The 24271-nt window shown below is 38.3% G+C and overlaps 1 protein-coding gene across 5 annotated transcripts in view; it reads right to left on the bottom strand.

Moving 5' to 3' along the window:
• slmapa (sarcolemma associated protein a) overlaps window positions 1-24271 on the bottom strand; it is an 89819-nt gene that overhangs the window by 27231 nt on the left and 38317 nt on the right. For all 5 annotated transcript variants that reach the window (XM_080890591.1, XM_080890590.1, XM_080890592.1 and 2 more), the window contains exons 4-11: window positions 14323-14359; window positions 5209-5271; window positions 4179-4274; window positions 3741-3812; window positions 3508-3648; window positions 3279-3416; window positions 2738-2906; window positions 1930-1980 (exon numbers count right to left, since the gene is read on the bottom strand). In XM_080890591.1, the coding sequence (XP_080746717.1) occupies window positions 1930-1980; window positions 2738-2906; window positions 3279-3416; window positions 3508-3648; window positions 3741-3812; window positions 4179-4274; window positions 5209-5271; window positions 14323-14359 (767 nt within the window). The remainder of the gene's footprint in view (window positions 1-1929; window positions 1981-2737; window positions 2907-3278; window positions 3417-3507; window positions 3649-3740; window positions 3813-4178; window positions 4275-5208; window positions 5272-14322; window positions 14360-24271) is intronic.

Genomic DNA, 24271 nt, shown 5'->3' with positions numbered 1-24271 from the left:
AGACGATTTTGTCGAAATGTCACCAGAAATGTTGAGCACAGAGTCTAAATGATGGCGGGTTCCGTCATAAGGTGATTACTGTGGCGAGGTGTGCAGTGAGGCAGTCACCCGCAGCATTCATGTTCAGAGTGTCAGGCATTCAATGACCAGAAGTCAATCAGTGACCAAGGCTACTTTTCCCCCCACAGGAAGAAAAACAAAGCAGTGGACAGTTTGGAAACCAGAGAAACAGCCCAGATTATCCAAAAAGCCCCAGAAAAAAAACTTCCATCACTATCACCAGTGGATATACCGACCATCGAGCTATTTAAAGGACATGAAGCCTTGTACAAATCCTACGGGCTTTACACAGAGCTGAAACTGAAGGTCACATGAAACACTTTGGCTTCAAAAGACTTTAGAATCAGAATCAGAATACTTTATTAATCCCTAAGGAAAAGATGTACCCCTGAACAATCATTAAAAAGAAAACGCTTTAGGCGGTGTGACAACAATACCTCATCAGCCTTTTACGGCTGAGGGGTAAAAACTACTAATTTAACATAAATTAAAGTTCAGATCACCAGAGCCACAGCATCAGCAAACCTTTGGTTGTTTTAGGTAAAATATTTACTCGCCTTAGTTTCACGTCATATTTTTTTACCTGTTCGTCAGAGACCCACTTTCACATTTCAACTCCCAGTTTCAGAATGTACCAAAAATAATAATAATAACCCTATCTCGCTCACTTTTCTCCAAACGACATTTTTCTTCCTCTCACTATCTCACAGCAAAGTTAAACCAAACAGCTCAAGCTGCCATTTAAGGGCGTCATCAAGCTTCCCCTCCATTTCTTAATGGCATCAGAAGAATCACAGCTGAAGAGTTGAGAAACAAACAAAGAAAGTTTTTTGCTCAAGTTGCTCAATCAATTCTGAACTCGCCTCTATTCCCTCTATTCTCGTTGCCTAGTGCAACATCTTACATCAGCTGGAATCATTGTAGAGATATATGTAGTTACACTATAAAACTGAGCTGCTTTATTGGTGAGCGAACCGTAAAAATCTCTGGAAAATGACCACAACGTTTTTTTGCACAAGAACCCACATACTGTATGATGGATGCAGCTAGTGTGCGGTGCCTTAATCCCCTAATTTGTTTTAACATGCAGTGTAAAGCTTTACTATTTGTTTACTTATTCAAATAAGTCATAACTGGAATAATAAGAACAACCTTTACAAAGTTGGAAATATTTGCTATATTTCATACTGTAATAAGCATAAATGATGCTGGTCCTACAGCTCCCATTTCTGGTGACTTATGAGTTAGTCAATAATGCTGCAGGGTGCGCTCATGTGCAGCCACTTTTCATATAATAGGTCTGTATAAGAGGAGAGGGCTGCAACTGAGCCTGACAACCATGCCCAATATATTCTCCACTGATTTTCAAAACTGGATATATTCCTGATAAATTATTTTAACTTCCTGTTAACCCCCCAGTAATATTGCTGTGTAACATCGTATTTCTATAAGTAACATCACCTAAAACTAATTATTATAAACCTTCCTAATATTTGAAAACTTAAATTTAGGTCATTTTATCTCAGTTTTTATGTTTCTGATTATAAACGTGGAAAAAGATGACACTTTCTGAATACTCTCAGGACTTATTTGAACGCTTCAGTTCCTGCACCAAGATATAAACTACCGGAGGAAATGGAAACCCGAAGGCTGGATGTCATGCTACCATAAACAAGACGAAAACAGAAGACACCCAGATTCCCGTGACAGACAGATAGAAGTTCAGTGATAAGAGCAGCAAGCAACAGGAAATTACATGGAAATCATGCAGGAAGCTGTCATGCATCATTAGTGGAGGCTGAGGAAGTGATAGAGATACACAAACAGACGGTGATGCAGATGACGCAAACCCAGGACATGTGGACTCACCCAGACTGTTGTTCTCTTTAATGCTTTTCTCTTGTAGCTGTTCTAACCGCACTGTAAGCAACAACAACAACAACAAAAGCAGAGAGAAGTGTTGACTGACAGGAAGTCAGAGCACAGGTCGAAGACATGATCTGACCTGCACAAGAGGCGCTATGTTATTTAAGTGACTGGCGTAAAGGGATCACTATGCCAGCGGGTTAAATAGGACAGTGTGTTTGCTCTGTGTATAGTTGTAAAGATGCAGATGATGCAGATTGATCACCAGGTGACTGAAAAACCATCATTTAATGTATCCAACCTATCATGAGTTTAACCAGGTCATTCAGTACAAAACTGAAATTGGCTATGATGTTTATAAATATTCTAAGTTACTGGACCACAAAGTACACGAGAGGGCTGGCATTTTTTAAGCTGCGAAAAGGATTATGACTAGAGGATGAGCATGTTATTAAAGCACAGGTAAAAAGGAGACCTTTCATTTGTTATAAATTGTTTTGACCAGCCACCTGTCTCATACTACAGTAATATGACCTCCTCACAATTTAGTCAAAATACACTTTTTGTCATTTTCTCCATTAACTATTGCAAAACAGATCCAACATCCTAATCGGATGCCTAAATACACTCAGATGTCTAATTGCAAGTAGCAGATCAACTCTGAGCTCCTCCTGAATGAGAAGTTGCTGTCCAGTTGCTTTTATTACATTTTGGGATCAAGCTTTGATTTACGCAACCATATGATTGGATTAAGCGTCCAAGTCTGTGTAATGCCACATGAATTGAAGTGTGCGCGCGCGTGTGTTTGTACCCTGCAGGGCAGCGAGCCTCTCATTGGTGAAGTCATTGTCTGCCTGCAGAGCCTCGATGCGAGCCTGGAGAACCTGCTCCTTCTCCTCCATTTCCTCAATCCGTAGTTCCAACTCCCTCTTCTCTGTCGCGCCCCGCTGAGTGAGCTCCTCTTGTCTTCCCTCTGCAGCCTGGAGGAGAAAAGGACGTAGGAGAGGTTAGCCAAAGGAAGGAACAGAAGAGGACAAAGACAAGGGTAAAAAAAAGTGGAATAAGGAGGGAAATGGGGAGAAAGCAAATAGAAAAAAAGATTATATGCTACATAAAACACAGCTCCCATTTTTGATAAATAAGGATTATTCTGAACTATAAATAATGCAAAGCTGCTCTAGCAGAGTCTAAGGATAAAACACAAAATGAGCTTAAAATGAGCACAGATTCCCTCTACTGAATTTGTAGATAATTTTATTCTAAATATATCTCCCAAAAACACATTTAAATAAAACTTGTTCTAAAATAAAGTAATGCTGCAGGAAAATAAATAATTTTTCCTTGACGGTTACCTTAATTTTGTCAGTGAGCTCTTTGATCTCATTAACGGCCGCGTTGTACTTGTTGGCGAGCTCCCTCAGCTCCTCCTGACTCCTTTCAGACATCTCCTTCAGGTGGGTGCACTCGTCCTCGGTGTTACTGAGCGTGCGCTGCACAACAGCAGAGATGGCACCAAATGTTAAGCTTAGAAATTTTAATTAGTTTCATTCTGTGCATACCATATACACATGTGTATTGTACCTCCACCTCTGACAGCTTCCTGACCACCTCAATCTTCTCCTGCAGAACTCTCCTCAGAGACTCCTTTGCCGTTGTCTCGTAGTTGTGTTTGTCCTCCTGAAGAGCCAAGAGTTCCTTACGGATCCCTTCCTCTGTCTGGGACTGAAAGAGAATTTTAAAATGCGATGATCATTTTAACTTTGCTTTGATTCATTGTAGAAGTATGCAGCCATTTTTTTTATGTGTATGTATACCTTAGAGTAAGCTTGTAACTGACTGCCCATCACCTCCAGCCTGGAGAGAAGACGGTCCTCATCAATCAAAGCCTGTAGGAGACACACACTTAGTTTACAGCAGTCCTTATCACATTAGATACCATCTATAGATGAAAACAACACAAATTAGTTTAACTAATCGCAGCGTAGTGTACTAAATGACCCTGATTAAATATGAGCAGTTAGATATGATGTTGCAAACTCGAGGTGAATCCAAGTTCACAACTCTATATAGGCTCTATTATTAAATAACCAATGAAAGTGCTGTGCCTCATTTTGTTGTGCTCATATTTGTGATTTGTGGGAAACACTATACTTATATGTTACTAAAAAGACTAAATGCTGAGCTGCCAGAAAGCATGATCACAGCTGCACTTGTTCCTCAACTTGTGAAGAATGAAACGTGTTATTTCCTACCTGCCAGCTGCTCTCTGAGGCCTCCTGAGTGGTGGCTAACAGACGCTGCAGAGTGGCTAACTTCTGCTCCAACATCTGCTCTCTGTGTAAGGCCTCCTAGAGAGTGAGAGGGAGGTCGTCGATGAAAAATAACTCAGCACAAACAAAAGCTTACACAGTTATTTATGACAATGTCTGATTTTTATCCACTAATATTAGTGCACCAGTTAACTTCAGTTAGCTGCTTTTTCTTTGCGGTTTATTGTAATCTTTGCTTGGAACCTTCCGAGGGAATGAGGATGCAAATTAGTTCTAAGCCAACTCTGGTATAGTGCATCAACATTTATGATAATATTATACATGGTTCCGTTTTTAGCTACAATCTTAAGTGATTGTAGCTAAAAACGGATAATATAAAAATTAAAAATAAAAACAAAACCAGTAATCAGATTTTTTCACTCTTCCTTTAGAAATAATTTAAACATGTATTCTTCATTTCAGTTCTTTGTGCTTTATAGAAAGTTGGTTTTTAGTAATGACCTCTGATGTATGCTTTTCATTATGTAATCTATTTTTTTATCAGATAAAAATTCACATCAATTTCACATCAGAGAAATACTCCTGTCAAGTCTTCACATTACCAATGTTGTCTTGTTAAAGCAGACCTATTCTGTTCATTTCCCAGCTTCATAACTTTAGTCCTTTGGGGTGTAACAGAGTAAGCCTGCATTCTTCTGATTGGCTCCTGTTGGTAAACACAAGGGTTGACCAGCAGGTGGGTGGAGCCTTCAAGCCTGATAACTATATGAAGGATATCCCTCTGCATGGCATCATATAGATGGTGCAAAAACAGCCATAAACCAGCTGTTTAGAGCAGTCCGAAGCCTGAACTTATGGCTCACCATGATTATTTGTATGTGAGCAAGCACCAGTTTAACTGTGTTTGTACATATTTATATAAATAAGAAAATAAGGAGAAGCACAATCACATTTCAGACTCATTATTGTTAGTGTAGTTCTCAAATATGTCCAGTAGGTGTCAGTGTGTTACCTGTAGATACTGGGAGAGCTGGAACAGTTCCTGAGAATACATACTGGGAGTGTTGGCTGCAACCTAAAAAACGAACACAAACCATGGAAACATGCTGACAGTTGTCTGAGACTCATTCAGCCTTTTGTTTGAATGCAAGGAGTCAATAAACAGCTGAAAAACCAAAGGTTAAAGAGTAAGCTGACCTTAACATACAACAACAAACATACATGAAGACAGAGCACAGGAACAGTGTCCACTTCTGTCTGACTACATCTCTGATCATTAAAACATGACATGAAATATATAATTCTCTGCTTTCATTGACTCACTTTGAGCTTCAGAATTCTCTGAACGACTCTCCGTTAATAACTTTCATTTCAATATCTGTTTGTCAGTCAGTAATGTTTATCTATGCATCTATGCAACTGTTACTGTTGTAGCCACAACTTAATTTTTACCGCTTTCCCTCTGATAATGACAAATTACTTCAGTATCAAAAACGGGTCAGAAAATGAATAATGTAGTGTATTCTTCTTAGTTCTGTTTTTTTTTTTTAAGTTGTATAATTTACAACATATTTATTGTAATTTACTTCTGGTGGCCTACATGCAGTACCTTCACAGCCCCATGCTTTTCCACACTTTAAGCCTGGGTCAGTGCTAAGTTGTGTATCATAGAATGGATGCTAACTATCTGCTACTGACTGCCAGTAGCAAAACATATTTAGCACAAAAAAGTGTTAAAGTTAGTACTGCTTTTCTTTTTGTTGTTGGAGGCTGTTGAATTTAACGAAAGAATCCTTAACGAAACAAATCTAGTCAAATTTCAAATAGGTCTGCGTGATAGCAAGCAAAGTGATGAAAACACTCAATACAGCCTACAATATCCACACTGACATGTTCAGGTTCTCCAGTCATCTGAAGAAAGATTTCATGTACACCTCATTCATTTCTGTATTTTATGTATATAAGTTTAGATTCGTTATTTATAGTTGGTTTACACAGCTTTGTGTATGTATGTATGTGTAATGTGTGTATATAGACACGTGTGTGTGTGTGTGTGTGTGTGTGTGTGTGTGTGTGTGTGTGTGTGTGTGTGTGTGTGTGTGTGTGTGTGTTTTACATTGCTGTGCTTGAGAGCCACCATCTACCGGAACCAAATTCCCTGTATGTGTCTGCACATATATTTGGCCAATAAACACGATTCTGAAAAGCTCTGTGGAAAATTAAACTTTAAGGAGTGACTGATAACGAGTACTGATAGTGTCCATTAGTGTTACGCTCAGCTGGATTTCTGTTAGCCATTTCCATCTGCTTGCTTCTCACAGACTTTACACTTACACAGTATTTTAATACAGGCAAATAATAAATATGTTCCTGTTGTCAGACAACAGATTAACCATGAAATATCAAAGCCGCATGGTCACCTTTGTATGTCCACAGCTATTCCTGCTGGTTGGTTTTTATAATAGATCTGTGAGCTGGTTTTCTTTTATCCTTGTATATATGTGTACAAATCAAATCAGCATGCCCTTTGCTATCGATGTTTTATGTTTGTTACCAGTATAATGAGGAAAACACCTTTTACACTTGTGGCGCTAACCTACATAAGGTTTAATACATTTATACACACACACACACACACACACACACACACACACACACACACACACACACACATGACTATGTGTGTTGAGACCTGGGAGATGTGAGGATCCTGCTTTAGAACACTTAACTATGTTTAAGAATGGCTCAAATGTAATCATAGCTCCTCTCAGGCGTGCTCACACACCAGCCTACATTCCTCAGACAGGTTATACTGAGTCTTTGCTGCTCTGAGGAAGAATCAGAGCAGGGCGAGGCAACAGAGGAAGCCTGGTACAACACACTATGGGTAAACAATTAGTCTGGTACTGCACTGTATGACACATAGAGTTACATTACATTACATCTATATAATGTGTTTAAATAAATTTGTTAAAGTACCATGTGTCTACATGATCACATGTGGTGTGGTACAGGAAACTATAGAAAGGTGTTCGTTATGATATGACAAAGATTTACTCGTTCATTCAAATTACATGATAAATTATCCCTTGTGTGAACACAGCACTGGGAGCTAGTGATGGGTCGTTCGCGAACGAAATGGCTCTTAGAGCCGGCTCTTTGACGTGAACGACGCGAGCCGGCTCCTTATCGCGAGCCGTCACGTGGGGTTTTTTTTTTTTTCTTTCTTTTTTTTTTTTTTCTTTCTTTCTCTCAGCCTCTCTCTCGCACTTTTTTTCCGCTTCACTCTGCACGCGAGCCTTGTGCTTTACGCTGGGCAGAGGGGGGAGGGGCGGTAGTTACACCCAGTAGCACAGGAACAGAGCCAGAGAGAGAGAGAAAGAGAGGCAGGGACAACAACATTAGAAAGGTATAGTAATCATCCACAACTATTTTCGGTTGCAGATGATAAAGGATTGAGAAAGTTTATTCATGCAGGTCCATATGACAGAGAATATGCATGTTCTTTTTGTTTTCATATTATAATTTATATTTAATTGTGTTGTGGTTTGCAGTGTTTTGTGTTCTTTTCACTTTAAATTTGTGAAAGGAAAAAGCTGAAAATTTAAATAGTTAAAACTTGAAATGTGAATAGTTGATTTTTGTATTATATGATTTATTTATTACATTTTATGTGGAGTGAATAAATAAAAGTATATTTACGGTGGCCCCTAGAGACAAAGCACATACAAACTTCAAATCACGTACGAACTCTGAAGCATGTACAAACTCCAAAACACGTACAAACTCCAAAACACGTAAAAACACGTACAAACTCCGAAGCACGTAAAAACTCAGAAGCACATAAAAACTCAAAACACGTACAAAAGACAACAGAAGTGCTCCAGGATGCTGGGCGCAGTGTTGAGCCTTTGTTATCTTGTGGCTACACAAGCCAGCAAGTACCAACGACCGGATTTGGTGTGTGGTAATAACAGGTAAATGAACTTTTTTTTAAATTATTTGAATATATATATGAGTGCCTGTGTATAAATACACAAACAATACACACATGCTTTCAATTGTGTAATTTAAGTGATCTAGTAGCTCTGCTTTGGAAGTTCAGTTCATGCTAGAAATGTGTTTTGGAGTTTGTACGTGTTTTGTCTCTAGGGGCCACCGCATATATTTATATATAAACATATATAAATAAAACCACTTGTTTTTACGTTAGTAATTCCTTTTGTGCATAATTTTATATTATTGTTAATAATAAATTAATTAAAGCAACAAAACAACCTGAAGAGCCGGTTCGGAGCCGAAAGAGCCGGCTCTTTTTAGTGAGCCGAACCGAAAGAGCCGGATCTCTAAAAAGAGCCGGAAATCCCATCACTACTGGGAGCCAGCTGTTGCATGCGGACTAATTCAACTAATTGCAAAGTAGCTGTAAAACAAACCAGAGCAACTAAAGCTCGTAATTTCTACTGATTTCATTTTTTTATTTCTTTTTCAAATGGTTGATACCTTATTACTGGAACTTCTTGATACCAGTACAGGTTTTTACATTCTCAAAACGGTCTGTGTTGCCTTACTGAGCATAAATCTGTGCACTTTCCTAATATTTTATGACTATTTGCAAAAAACCAAAACAAAATAAAAAAAGACAAAACTTTATTCTAAGGAAATCCCACTATTAAAAAAAAAACAAAAACCACTGATTAAAATCAATATTTTCATATATCTAAAGATTTTACTTTGTGGGAAGCTCAAAGTCTCTTGATAAATTCCAATATTTTTATATGCAGAAATTATCTTGTAGTGTACATACAATACATTGGTACTAGTCAATTTATCAGCTAAACTCTAACAGCAAATTTCCCAATTACAGTACTAAGGAATTTTCCCAATGTTACAACACTGAGGTTAAAGAATCAACCTCAATTCCTTCTGGAACTTTAAAAGAAGTCTATATGACTGAATTTAGCACCTGACTTGTAGAAAAAAAAAAAGTGTACTTTAAATTGTACAGGGTATTTTGTTTTTGGCTTCATTCATGTTCTTTGATGCCTGTCTGTGTAGGTTTGTGAGACTTCCTGGAACAGCAGCTTTCAGTGTTGCAAATTTTAGCATCTTTTAATTTGGCTTGGAAATTCACCCCACATGGAGAGGCAGATTCCAAGAAGCATGACAGGAATGACCAATATTACTGTAAACTGGGAAAACCAAATTTTGAGTGTTAGATTTGCAGGATTGCAAATCCCACCAAAGCTGGCCCAAATTTAAACCGTGCAACTGTATAAAAGATAATGTCCCGCTGTGTGGATTATGGACATTATCTGTGAAAAGCAGTTTTTACACACAATTCAAACATTAAAACATTTAAAGCACACTAAAATAAACAATGGCAAGTCGAGTCACGCAAGTCTGAAGTGTTCCACATGCTGATGTAGACTTTGGTAAAGCTAGAATTGATTTTCATAGATATGAATTTCCAAATCAATAACTGAAATGTGAAATGCTGCAAATAACGGATCTTTCTAGTGAGGGGTTTGTTACGTTATAATATTATTTTATGCCATGTTATACCCCTAATTAAAGATTGTGAATTATTATGTAGTTTTAGTTTGCATTATTCTCCTGAATTAGAAGAAGCTGATAACTATTGCATTAGTTAAACTGATTTGCATTACATTAGACTGCTGATTTATTGTGGATGAATGATATTGTTTTATGATGTTATAAGAAATACTGTTTGCAGAGAGTCATCGCCTTATTTTTCTGATTAGAAGAGAACAGAGCATGCTGGAGTTTTCTGTCCCATCTCAGCACGGCTCCTCTTTGTAGACTACAGCTCGGCTTTTAATACCATCCGGCCATACAAACTCCGTCCCAAACTCCACCAACTGGGACTTAACTCCTCTCTGTGCAACTGGATTGTGGACTTCCTCACTAACCGTAGACAGAGTGTCAGAGTGGGTAAGAACACCTCTTCCACCCTTGTGGTCAACACCGGTGCCCCTCAGGGGTGTGTTCTGAGCCCTCTGCTATACACTCTCTTCACCCATGACTGTATTTCCTCCTGCGCGTCCAATCTCATTGTTAAGTTTGCAGATGACACTACAGTGCTCGGACTTATATCCAACAATGATGAGACAAACTATAGGACAGAGGTGCAACAACTAGAGTCATGGTGCCACGACAATAACTTGGTCTTAAACACCAAAAAGACCAAGGAGATCATTGTAGATTTCCGGAAGAGGGGTCATAACAACCATCTGCCTCTCTTCATTGGCAGTGAGGCGGTGGAGAGGGTGAGCAGTTTTAAATTCTTGGGGGTAACTGTGACCGAGGACCTGTCCTGGGGCAACCATATCACCTCAGTTGTACGGAAGGCCCAACAGCGCCTCTACTACCTGAGGAGACTGCGGAGCGCACACATTCCCAGATCTCTGATGTTGAACTTCTACAACTGTGCCATCAGCAGCGTTCTGACGTATGGATTTCTAGTGTGGTTCCCCAGCTGCACCAAGGCCGATCAGCAAGCACTCCAGCGGGTGGTGAAAGAAGCTGGCAGAATTATTGGAACAAGTCTGCCAGAGATCAGTAATATCTTCCCCACTCGCTGTCTGAGGAGGGTGCACAGTATCCTGCGGGACCAACATCACCCTGCGCGCCACCTTTTCCATCTGCTGCCCTCAGGGAGAAGGTACAGGTCTATACAGGCCAGAACATCCAGACTGGCCAACAGCCTGTATCCACAGGCTGTGAGGCTCCTGAACTCTCTGCCCCCCTCTCACGGACAATAACCATATCCAACTTCTTAATAGCAATGAACTGGTCTGCATTGGTGCATCATATCTTTATTCTCTTCCCCCTCCTGCCCCCCCCCCCCTCTTTCTTAAATAGATAACTATCATATCTGATATCATATCTCACAGTACAATAATATTGAATGGGTTGCATTGTTGTATTTTGTCATGTTTCTCAGGTCTTTGTCTGAATTTCTACGAACATTATTGCTAAGGATTGTCTTATTGCATTGGAGTCACACTGGGTTAAATATGTACACTTGGGTTTTAAGGGGTATTTATTATTTTCTTCTTTTTTTTGGGTTGTATGGAAGCCCCAAACGCAATTTCATTGTTCTTGACAATGACAATAAATAAATAAATACTAAATACTAAAACGGGGAGCCAAGGTCGTAGCTTAGGCGCCGTGTGAGAGAAAAGCATGTGAATGTTTAGGCTTTTATGATAAGGTGGGGGCACCAGAGGCTATAAGAGTTTGAGTAATCCTCCACCATTTTGAGATCTGAGGCTGTCTGCATACGGTGTCCATCTCCCACGCGTGTGTTCATTAAAATCATCGTTTGACTTAACCCGGCCGGACCAGTGTTGTTATTGTGGTTTTTTTCTCTTGTCTCCATCCCCAATTTTTGAACTCGTAACAGGTTACAGATAACTTTTCATCTAGAATTGATTCAATTCCAATTCACAAGGTCCCGCATCGATTCGATCCACGATTTGATTCGAATCGGGGAAATTTTGCCTCAGGCAGTCAGAAATATTACAATTCTGATCACTTATCAGTACATATCTATATTTTTTATATCTATAAAAAGAAAGCTGACACTTGTGAGACTTTATCAAAGGTGTGAGCATCACAGCAGATTCCTTTGTGTCAAAGTAACTGAGGATAAAACACAGAAAAACATGAAGGCGGTTTTCCTGGTCTGGGTTTTTATAGCAGATGACCTTAAACATATTGTGCAGTCAAAAACAAAGTGAAGCAGAGCAAAGTTACAGAGGTTTGATTAGAGACACAGCTAAGCATTTTGAAATTTTGCGTAATTTTAAGTTTAAGTTTACATTTGTTCAGTATTGAACAGCAGAAATGAGGCTTTGTTGTCGGAAGTAAGTTAACAAAAAAAACCCAAAAAGAACCAGCAGACTGTAGACTGGTGGGTAATAAGTAAGCGAATAATGCAAAAAACAGATTTTTAGATGGGAAACTATTCCTGAGAGAGAGAAAGAGAGAGAGAGCTCTACATGAAGTGTGATTTTATCGTGGTGGAAGCAAAACAGCAAAAGTAAGAGGAAATTCGTGACGATGTTTATGTGAAGCGAAATGTGAAGCGTAGTTTGGATCGTCTTTGGCTGCTGGTTCAGTCAGTATTGTTTGGAGAGAGATAAAATCTGCAGCTTCAGAATCTAGCGCAAAAAGGACGTAAACACAAAGTGCCCGCCAACGCTTCAAAATCAGTGAGCTGTTGGCTTTCAGCCCCGACGGCGTGTCGGCGTACGTGCGTCAGGTGAGAAAGACGACAGCTCACTGATTCGGATGCGTTGGGTCTGCGTTTTATGTTTACGTCTTTGTGCAGAATCAGTGTACCTGCTGTCATTTACTGTTTTAGCTGTTTGGTGGTTGTAGAAATTTTGTGAGGTTTAACCTGAGATTCTGGTATTTCAGGCAAAATAAATTTATATTTAAAAATCGATTCAGGAGTTTAATGAATCGATATAGGGCTGCTCGATTATGGCAAAAATGATAATCACGATTATTTTCACTGAAATTGAGATCACGATTATTTGACGATATTTATTTAACCCTTTAAGACCTACTATAGAACCAAGTCCACCAGAGCTTATATTATTTTTATTTATTTTTTTTACATGCTGTAGTGCCATTTGTGGGAGCATTTCAAGTTGCTATACATCAATACAACTGTTATAGTCCATATTTTAATAATATGTATGCATTAAGTGCATAGTAATTACATAAATTGCAAAAAAGTGCAATAAACTACAAAAAAAATTGAAAATCGCTTTTGTTTTGTTTACATATATTTCTACTTGGAGAAGTTTAAGAGGTTTATCCCTCAAAACTTTAAATACAATAAAGTTGCAAAAAATAGTTTCCCACCACAGGAAATTTATTTTGAGTGTCTTCATAGTTTTATTTTGGAGATACAGCAATTTTTATATACTGCAGGAAAAACAAAAAACAATCCTATGATGCAAATTTGCAAAGAAAACAGCATGTGCATCATTTCACTGTGGGAAGTGTTACGAACAGCTGATAGGAACGGCAAAGCGTGTTTCTGGAATATTATGTTTTTGTTCCTGCAAGCGCTTTTTATGCAGTTTTTGCAAAGCTATATGTGGAACGAAACCGTGACCGAGGACAAGCTGATGGCATCAGATGTAAGTACAACTCCTCCGGTTTCATATGCAAAACAAATTATTGCGCTAGCTTACACGGTTCAGGTTCTACAGGGATTTAAAAATAGTTACGCAAAACGGAGCATGCTGCTCTGACCGGCTTTAAAGGGTTAACAATGACTTTAAAAAAATAATATAAAATAGTGTGCAACACCACTGAAGTTTTTTTTTTTTTTTTTTTTTTTTTAACTCTTTTCAACCAACGGCAGTCACTCTCCAAATAACTTCTGCTTAGCTTTCCGAGCTTCCCTCGGGTCCTCTTAATCAGCGGTCTCCACCCTTTTTTGCGCCACGGACTGGTTTATGCCCGACAATATTTTCACGGACCGGCCTTTAAGGTGTCGCGGATAAATGAGGGAGGGGCTAATAATCGGCTCAGTCATTTTTAATGATCGTTGAAAGCCCAGATCGTAATCGTGATTAAAATTCGATTAATTGAGCAGCCCTAAATCGATATCACGTTATCCAAGCCAGAATCGATTTTAATTGATAAATCCCACCCCTAATTATGAATCTAAACAAATAGTTGATCTCCAAAAGCATTGGGACTTCAGTTTAGAGGGGTCACATCCTAGCTCTGAGAACATAACAAATTTCTTTTTAAACTTGAGTGGACAAACATCTAAATGTATGTGAAACCACAGCCTGTACAGTGGCAGAAAAAAGAAATCCTGCTTCTTGATGCACATGAAGGATTTCTGTAATGCTGCAGCACCAACTGGCAGGGATCTCTGCATTCCTTTGTCAGCTGACTAAGTCCACTCTGTGTGTTTAAAGAACACTTATGTGTGTTAGAAATACAAACACACACTCTTAGATGCTTCTCTGAGGTGTAGCCCTACATGTGAGTGAGTGAGAGACACTTTGACATGGGACAGGACAACACTAACAAAAACACGCACACACATACATACTTCTGTTCTTACCTTGTCTATAGGTAGTGGTAATGGAGGCTGGATGACACTGAAAGAGGAAGAGAGGAGAGAAAAAAGTTCGTCACCATAGAAACACCAAAGAGCAAAGACACGTGGAGTAACCACGGAGACCGAAATAAAAAAAATGTTCCTGGAAAAGTCTTGTGACATCGGTTTTTCAGCTCATTTTAATAAAACATTCATTCTATTACGACCAAGTCACTGGCAACAAGGAGTCCATTTCCCACACCTTTCTGACATTTCACCAGGTATAAATCACTTGATGTAAAAAATATCCACTCAGCAACTGAGCCTTGCAACAATTTTTAGATGGGAAGAGCAGAGGAAAAGACAAAGGAAAAAAAAAACCTAACTTTTCAGACTAAAACTTTGGTTATGTTCATAGGTTATTTATGCAACTGGGGAAAAATAAAAAGTGAGCATTTATATATTACATATTTATGTATGTAATTTAATCAAGCAAAAACCTCCAGGTCTGAAAAATGAAGTCAATTCATGAAGAAAATAACTGCAGTCCCTCTAATGGCCACTTAAGGCAGGCTTTTAAAGTGAGTTAGTTGGCACAGACTCACATGTTAAAATGTCTAACTTTGCAACATAAATAATCATGTTTACAGCCTGCAACAAAACCTTTGTTGACAGGAAAGTCCATAAAAGGGTGAAACTAACAAGAAAAGATAATAACCTGGTTATGACCAAGTGTATGAAAAAAATCCCAGTCAGTTATTAGTAGTGGTGGTAGCTGTAATAGCGGTAGTAGCAGTAGGAATAATTATTGTAGTATTAGTATTTTTTTATTACCATTTTTAATAGTTAACCTGCTTTCACACGTTTCACAGCTCACTGAGCTCAGCTAAATGCTCCATCAGAGACTGCACTCAGGTGGGTTTTATGTGACATACACTAATAACAATACTCAGTATCTCAGTGATACTTTTATAGGAAGATGAGTGGATATCTTTTGTTTGTGTGTCTGCTTTTGGAAAGACATGAAATCACACTGTCTAAATTCCTAAGTACCCTGCTATACTGGAACAAAACTGAAACCTAAGAGTCAAATAAATATTGCCATGTGTTACTTCAAAATGGCAGATAACTGGTTTCCTTTTTTTTTTTTTTTTTTTTGATAATATTATTAGTTGACTAATTTAATTCACATACTCATTATCAGTTTCACTTGCAGCCTGAAAAACACTCAGACACATATGTGTTTTTAACTTTTAGTGAACTTGCACTGAATCACACTGCAGTGGCTGCTGTGTATGTTGGATCAGTGTGGTGTGGTTGCTGCAATTACATCAAACACAGTCAAGTCAAGCTTAAGCCTGAGAGGATTTCCCTTAAAGTACAGGAAAAGTCAGAGATTGATGCGACTGTTTTCTTGCAGACAACACCTTGAGGCCAGTCTCAAAAATATCCTGTTACATAAAGTCTGACTTTAATAACATCTCAAACTCACATATATGGACCAATAAAACACCAAACAGTGCATTGAAACGTTTCACTCAAATCAAGTGAGATGTGTAAGCACAGGATACAATTACTTTACTACAGTTTGCAAGGTTCCAAAAAAAGATCACTGTCTGATGAAAACAAACAAACCAAACAAACAAAGTCTTCAAGTAGGCCTGGAAATTAAACATTTTCAGTCAGACCCTGTAAATCAACCATGTAGTTGACTATACAGTTTTGTTAAGGTTATACTGCTATCAGTTGTAACATTAGCTACAGGTAAAAATTTAAGCTAAAATTTGTGTACTTTCAATGAGATAAACTTCAATGAATTCAGAAAATCTAATTTTCTTTAAGAAATAAACAGAAATTAGAGTAGGCAAACATAATAACAGTTTAGAGTGCATCTACTATCCATTTCCTTATTTCCTGTCATGTATAGTTGCAGTGGTAGATGTTCATATCAAACATGGCCAACGTTTCAAATAAAGTCATCTACAGTACTGTGCACCAGTCTTAAGCCAATCATTTCTTTACATTTTGCTAGAAAATGGGAAATGGGCACATTTGAAGTAAATGATCAAGTGCAAAAATAAAGGAAAAACAGATGCCTGCCATTTGTTCTGTTCTGTCAGGATGATCCCACAATGCTTCAATAATGCTGAGGTCCAGTTCTCTGGGGAGGTCAATCCATGACTGATGGTGTTCAGCTGTGCATTTTTCCACTCAGGTGATGCTTTTACTGCATTGGCAGTGTTTGGGATCACTGCCATGCTGAAAAATGAAGCTGTTACCAATCAGAAGCTTTTAAGATGGTATTGCAACAGGCCCATAAGACTGCTGCCACTAATTTTCAGTCCAGTTCTTATGCAATTTGGCATACTTCAACCTTTTCTCCCCTTAAGCCTTTCTATAAAGAAATAAAGGATGGCTCAAGAATTTTGAACACACATGATCCCTGTGAACCAAAAGCTCAGGCTCATGAATATCCTGATACAGTCTCCTCAAGCAACAATCATTGTATTGTGTCTGCTTAGGTAGGTACCCAAAGTCAAATATGTATCTGCACTTTTAATGGTCACTAGGATATAAAAACCATTCACTTGTACTAACCAATTACCATATTAGCCACAATAGCATGTAGACATACCAGCCATACAGTGGAAACTGTCATGACCATCTTCTGTTGCATATGCATAAGCGCAACAAATGATTGGCTCATCTGTTTCCTGTTTTGGCTATTGGTTGGCTTTTTAGAGACAGTGGCCACCATCTTCTATAGCTTTCCATTTAAATTATTCTTTAACAGCATCACTTTTCTTGTAATACCATGGATTTAACTTCGTTATTATAACTGAATTTTTCAGTAAACTGTGGGATTCATATTGTAAAGATATGTAGGACACAGCAGGACATAGCAGTCAGAAGATGAATGCATTCATTTTAAAAAAAATCACAAACCAGTGCAATAAATTTGTAGGTCACTTGTTTTAACACTGCACTGCTCCACAGGATCACATTTTTCCATTTCCTTAGGTCAAACCATGCATAATAATATAGTACAGTCACTGTGAGTCGCTTCCACTGCTCTCTGTGTTGCATTAATTAAAAAACACAGTAGTTTTGACAGGAGCTGAATGAAGAATAAATCTAAACCAAAACCACAGTGTGAAACCTTCAGTTGCTGCCCTGCAGAAACAGGGCCTCTGTCATTTTGTGCAGTGTTTACCCAAAGTACTGTAATCTTACAGCACAGCAAGGTCATGCAGGTTTGTTTGAGAGACAGTGTGGAGATTACGTAGAAACAGTCACAGTTCAGGAATGTAAATTCAACTCTGGGCAAAAAAATAACTCAACACTGTTAATGTGTCACTACTCCCTGCAGAAATGTAGAACGCAGCAGCTCCTTTAACAAAAAACTCACGGGTCGCATGAATTCTCATGACAAAAACACATTTTACAAATCAATAATTGGTTGTTTTTCTATAGGAGACAAGAACAAGCTGGACTTCAATACATTTCCTCTTATAAAAAGGATTGCAGCACACACTTCAGCTGAACATACTTATAACTCCAACTCAAATTTGCTTGGTTACTGAGCTGCATGTAAAATTCTGCTCAGAAGAATGAAGATGCAGAAACTATTGTACATCGATTTTATCAGTTAGGGGCAACTCAAAGTAACAACAGGTGCACTGAAGAAGCCACAAAACAACCATGAACAAGGGAATGGTTTAGCCACAGACCACTGCTGTCTTACAACAAAAATAAAAGCCAACAGTTTTATCTTCACTATTTTTAGGCAACTTTCTTCTGGATGGCAGTACCTCACAAACTAATGAGATGACAATACACGACCAGAAATCTGCAGTGAATAAATAGATGGGTTGAGAAAAGCACTTTCATTAACCTCAGTTTGTACATAAGGCCAAAACTGCAGGTCAGAAAAATAATTACAAGCACTTTAAAAGGTTAAGGCAGTGATTTAAAAGGATTTTTGTACATTTAGGACCAGCAGAGCAGGTTCTCTGCAGAGATTAGAGCAAACAGCTTCCACAGAGCCACATCGTCAATCACAGTAAACACCCAGTACTTTATGTTGAGTTGGTCGTTTTCATATCAGAGCTCCACTGCCTGCTGATCACATGACACCCAGTAAGAAGAAATGGAAAAACTGCAATCCTCCTAAATATGTCATAACATTAGATATTTTAGTCTTTCATACAGTATTCCATGTTTCCTCTTATCTTGTTAAAATCTCCTAGTCATATTTTTAAACTGGATACCAGCAAATAAGCATTGTAACACTTGTACGCTGGGCACTGGCACTTCCAGAGGACTCTTGTCCTGAAGGGATGATGATTCTTCTTCACTGTGTTGTTCCAACAATTTGTTCCTGCTGCATTCATTCAGTCACAGTGCTGTCACATTTCTGTGCATAACAGCTGGCAGCAGTTCTAGTATTCAGATACCATCTTCACATCAGCACTGCTCATGCTAATGATTGGGGCGACCGTGGCTCACGGGGTTGGGAATTGCATCTGTAACCGGAAGGTCGCCGGTTCGATCCCCGGGCTCTCTGTCCTGGTCGTTGTGTCCTTGGGCAAGACACTTTACCCTACTTGCCTACTGGTGTTGGCCAGAGGGGCCGATGGCGCGATATGGCAGCCTCGCTTCTGTCAGTCTTCCCCCAGGGCAGCTGTGGCTACAACTGTAGCTTTCCTCCACCAGTGTATGAATGTGAGAGTGAATGAATAGTGGTATTGTAAAGCGCTTTGGGTGCCTTGAAAAGCGCTATATAAATCCAATCCATTATTATTATTAGCCTTTTGCCTCTCTCTTTACCCATACATAACAGAAATATGGGTTTTTGTGATAGTTTGTAGGTTTGGATTAATGGCTTGTGTACAGTGAAGACAATGAGGTTTCTTAGATACAACAGAACATTATAATCCATCTTCTTCATTTTGACCATTTGAAACCCTGATCCAGGCACCAAAAATGTTTAAAAAACAAAACAAAAAACAAACAAACACGTAAATAAGCCAAGATAACTGTCCTTTAAAGAAACTACACCTTCAGGTCATTAAACTGCACTGCTTGCAGTTTTGGCACTTACATTTTTTGTACGTTTTCTCTTTTGCCAATTCATGACCAAAAAGCCTTTTTTAATGAGAGTTCACATACCAAACTTTACTACAGTTTTTACTTGTTCCCCTGCTTGTTTTACAGAGAAGAATATTTTATGTATCAGGGGATATTTTGGGCATGTTTTGCAAGAAATTTAAATATAAAAAATAAATATGGGAATTCCTGTTATACAGGTCTGTTTATGGCAACATAAATAGACCTTGAATCATTTGCTAATAGGCTGTTTGTTGTCATTCAGCTACATCATGCTAGCAGATTAAGCCTTTAAAGGTGAGCAGACACCTGTTTTCTCAGGTGTGATTTAACATTTTTCTATTCAAGTTCCTACAATAAAGGCAAGTTAAACTCAAGTAAAGTTAAACTGAGGAGTTTGTCATATTTCAGGCCTGCTTACAAAACAAAATGACTACATCAGAAGTTAATAAAGGGTGGTCTCTGGCTGTGCAGCTACCCTTGGAAAAATGGAGAAACTTTTCTAATGGTCGTCAAACCATGTCTTTATTGATATATACTGAGAGGTCAAAACTCATCATTAAGAGTAAATGTCATCTTCATAGGGGAAGGAGTTAACATCATCACAGTTAAGTTTGCAGTTACAATGTGTCTCTCCAACTAATAAAAACACATCTATTTAACGGATTCCATTAATTTGGATAATTGGGGTACATTTACTTCAGCTTGAAGGCATTTTATTTATCAAGTTACCAGAAAGAACAAGAAAAGATTGCTATCCACTCAATGCCAGGAAAAACAATTACTTTAAACTTTTCTTCTTTCATTGGTATTGTTTTTTTTTTCTTTTAATTGTATTTCATGTAATTTACTTTATTTATCCAAGAAAGTTAGGAAATTATTATGTCACAGCAGCTAAAGCAAATAACTCATAACAAAAACAACACAACTGAAAGTCGAATAGCTCATTAAACTAAATATTATCAATAACGTAAAAACAATTATAAAAAAAGAGCATGACTGAACAGTAAAAATACAGTATTTAGATAAATCTCTTAATCACAATCTGATTAAGCAATTATGCCTTCTCTTAATAAGCAAATAAAAAAAAAAGTACAGTAAACATGCAGGACAAAAATTTATTGTACAAAGATAAGGAAGGATCAGAGGCCGGTTCAGGGGATTCAAGAGGCTCTGCAGCAGTTATTTACAGCAGATTCTGACTGCATCAAGAAAATTACTCATTTCCAGTCATCAAATACTGCCTGCACAGACCAGACCAGCATGGCTCCAAAGCAACACATTTTTAAAAAGATGGAACAATATCTACGCCATCACATGATCTAATTTCACAGCTCTTCAACTGTGGCTCACAAGAACATCAAGTCTGCCTACACGGACACACAAAGTGCAGAGCAGAGCAACAGGAAAACAAAAAGGCTGAGTGTTTTGCATGCAGTCCAGCAAAAGGCTGCCAGTAGTTTCCATCTGCAGCATACTCACATGTTTTTAAAACAGTGCGGGAGAACATTTCATTCTGTCACAAACATAGCTCTACATGGTCATCTATTACTTACTAAAATATGTCTGCAGCACAGACTATTAAAAAAAAACAACACACAAAAAAAACCCAAACGTGGTTGAGGGAAATTCTGGATCAAAAGACTGCTTTTACATCAAAGTTTTAACAATTAATTTATTAGTGGGACTTTTTTTTTTTTTTTACAAAGTAAACAAGGAAGCGTAAAAGCCTGATTCATTGATTCCTTCTTTTCTGTTGTTTCTTTATGTTCTCGTCAATATTGTGCTATTTTATTATACTATAAAAACAGTCCTCGCAATTTAAAGCATAGTCTTTTATTGAAAACTCAATCTTTTGTTCACCTTTTTTCTTTTAAAGGGGATTTTGTAGATTTGTTTGTAGATTTATTTGAATTTATTTAAGGTGAAACTAGAGATAGATCCATTGATTAGACATTCGGCAGCAACACAATTGTACGTTTAAAAACAGTTAATAACACCAGTTAATAACATTCTCAAAGTGGGAGTAAATAGCATAGAGAGGTGTGACACAAGAGTTTGAACTGAACATTACGAAATGTTATCTAGATAAAGAAGTCAGCTGCAGGATAACAAAACTGACATTTTATCTTGACCAAAAACTCAAAACCATCCTCTGCTCACTTGGGCCAATCAGTGGGATGGATCCGTCCACGATTATCTCAAGTCTTATCATAGATGTGATGGAACAATTCACATAAAATGTTACAAGACAAAATAGTTGATAGGTGGATTTCTTTGGTTCAGTGATAGATAGGGATGGGTATTGATAAGATTTTCACGATTCCGATTCCATTTTCGATTCTGTTTAACGATTCGATTCTTTATCGATTCTCTTATTGATTCTTTTTTTTTTTTTTTTTTTTTTTAAAGGAGAACACTAAGGTCGATTAGCTTAGAACTTTGTTTTATATCTTCTCTTTGAACAAGATAGAAATTTAGGAGTAACATGGCCTTACAAACCCAACAGTGAGATCTTAAGAGATCCAGCCTATGGCTCTTCAATGGGGTGTCACAGGGTCCCCAAGAAAAAAAATTGTAAATGTAAAATAATAAAATAAATATTCTCCTGTAGCAATAACAAAGTATAACATAAATTATTCTGTAGCAATTACAGAATATCCAGTAATGTCCCTGCCTACAATTAAACACATTCACTTACCGAAAATCGGGGCATCTGCTGTGGCAAATGGGTTCAAGCCTTTGACCACAAACTTAGTCACTGCTCGGTGACATTCATCTATCCTGGCCTGAAAGGAGACGCTACCAGACTGCAGCGAGAACTGCCAGCATCTGAGCCAGCCAGACTCTGTCTGTCTCTCTCATCATGGTCACCTAAATGCACAGTAATGGCAGGTTTTGTAATAAGGCAGATTGCGCTAACATAATATGCACTGTTAGTTGATTATTTACCTGCCGCATTAACGGGGGAGGATGTGCAAACGTTACCGCTACTGCTGGTTTGAGATTCACGAGTCCGGAGCGGAATTAAAAACACGACATTCATTTAAGGTCATCGCGTGTTTTGTGAGCAAATGCTTTTGCATATTCGTAGTGTTTCCTCCCTTAAATGAAATGTCTACTTGCAAGTTGCCCTGTTGTCATCCGTTCTCGTAAAGTATAATCAAACTTTTGAGCGTTTGAGCCGCCGTGTTTCCTGCCTGTTAAATGACGCTCCGCAACGTGATGACGTAATTTGGGGCGACTGGAATCGTTAAGGGAATCGTTTGCAAAAATGGCAAACAATTCCTTGGAATTGAAACAGTGGGAACCGGTTCTCAGCAAGAACCGGTTTTCGATACCCATCCCTAGTGATAGAAAAAAATGTATTGTACACACAGCACATTTCTCTTCCACCTCTAATAGGTTTGATATTGCTCTTCATCTCTGTTGCACTGGCCTTTTGATATGTCTCACTGGTGTAAAGCTTCCAAGACCCATGTATTTCCACTGTCAGTGAAGAAAAAGAAAAAAACCATTGGAGTGGTAATCCCATTTTTTTTTTGTTAACCATAAAAAACGTCAGGAAAGTATTTAAAAATACTAAACCCCTGGCCTCAATACAGTCCCCCTAACCAGCATTTCACCGCAGGAAGTGCAGGCAATAAATTTAAACTCTGGGCCTCCAACGGGCTTAAAAGGATTCCAGATCAGGAGGACAGCATCAGGAGATTAACCTTAGAGATTACACTTTTGATAATGAGCAGGTTGTTTCTGAAGCGATAATGTAAAATGCCAAGAATAAAAAAAGTATAAAGAAGCTCTCTACACAGCTGCCACATCAGCTTTAAGAAACCCAACAGTGACCTGTACAAACAACCAATCAGGTCCCTTTTTAGATTTCCAGCTTTAGTTCATTTTAGTTTTGTTGGCAACATATAGTCCAATTTCATCTCGAGTGGTAAAACAAATAAAAATACTGCACACAAACATTCAGTATCCATTTAACCACAGCCTGAGCGGGCTTTTAAAAAAAAATGACCAGAGTTTAATCAACAAGTCTTGCTGCACATGTGTTAAAATTTATAGAGCAAACATTCCTATTTGAGTTAATATGGAACTAAAACTAACAACATCTAGAAAATACTTCAGTTCCAGTACTCTGTAACAATGCTGGCATCCACACACCAGGAACAGCAATGACTTCACTGAATTTTAATATTTTGCAAAGCTAGTTTTAGTTTCCACCAATTACTTTTTACACACACAGACTTTAAATGCCTGTGGTTCCCAGGTATAATATGTATTCGGAAGGGCTCCATCTTCATCACCTTAAACTGCAGCTGGTAACTGTATTAGTTGTCCTTGCTGCCTATCCCAACCACAACCAGCATCAAGTGGAGAACTGGCTCATGTGCGCTGAGGTCATTAACAAAACAACACAAAACAATGCTACCCGCAGACCAAGATGGTGGATCTGAAGTCTGTCTACGAGCTGAGAAATCAAAGATGCATCTAATTAATAACTGTCACAAACAATATAAACTATTATTCATTAATTTATAAAAGAAAGCACAGGTTGGTCGAACGGTCACACAGAGAGCCACTTCCTCTGTCACCACCACATACAGAAATTCAATGAGAAACACTGAACAGATACAATCAGCAGCTGCAGCGACACACTGTTGTTTAGACACAAACTTTAGGTCATGGTACTATTTGACTTTAAAGCTCTGTAAATATCAAAAGCATGAAAACAGTCCGACCAGTGTTGCCCAGAAACCTGCCTGAAATTCTGGACCTCAAAGACCTTACCTGGGAGGTATTCTCCTCGTACGTCAGGTAGTGATTTGTCACAGGCCAAAGTTCACCTTTCAGCTAATAC

The sequence above is a fragment of the Rhamphochromis sp. 'chilingali' genome, assembly GCF_963969265.1.
Source record: "Rhamphochromis sp. 'chilingali' genome assembly, chromosome: 9".
In the NCBI taxonomy this organism is placed as follows: domain Eukaryota; kingdom Metazoa; phylum Chordata; class Actinopteri; order Cichliformes; family Cichlidae; genus Rhamphochromis; species Rhamphochromis sp. 'chilingali'.
The sequence above is the reverse complement of the archived record's forward strand: the minus strand, read 5'-3'. Positions and strand labels throughout refer to the sequence as shown.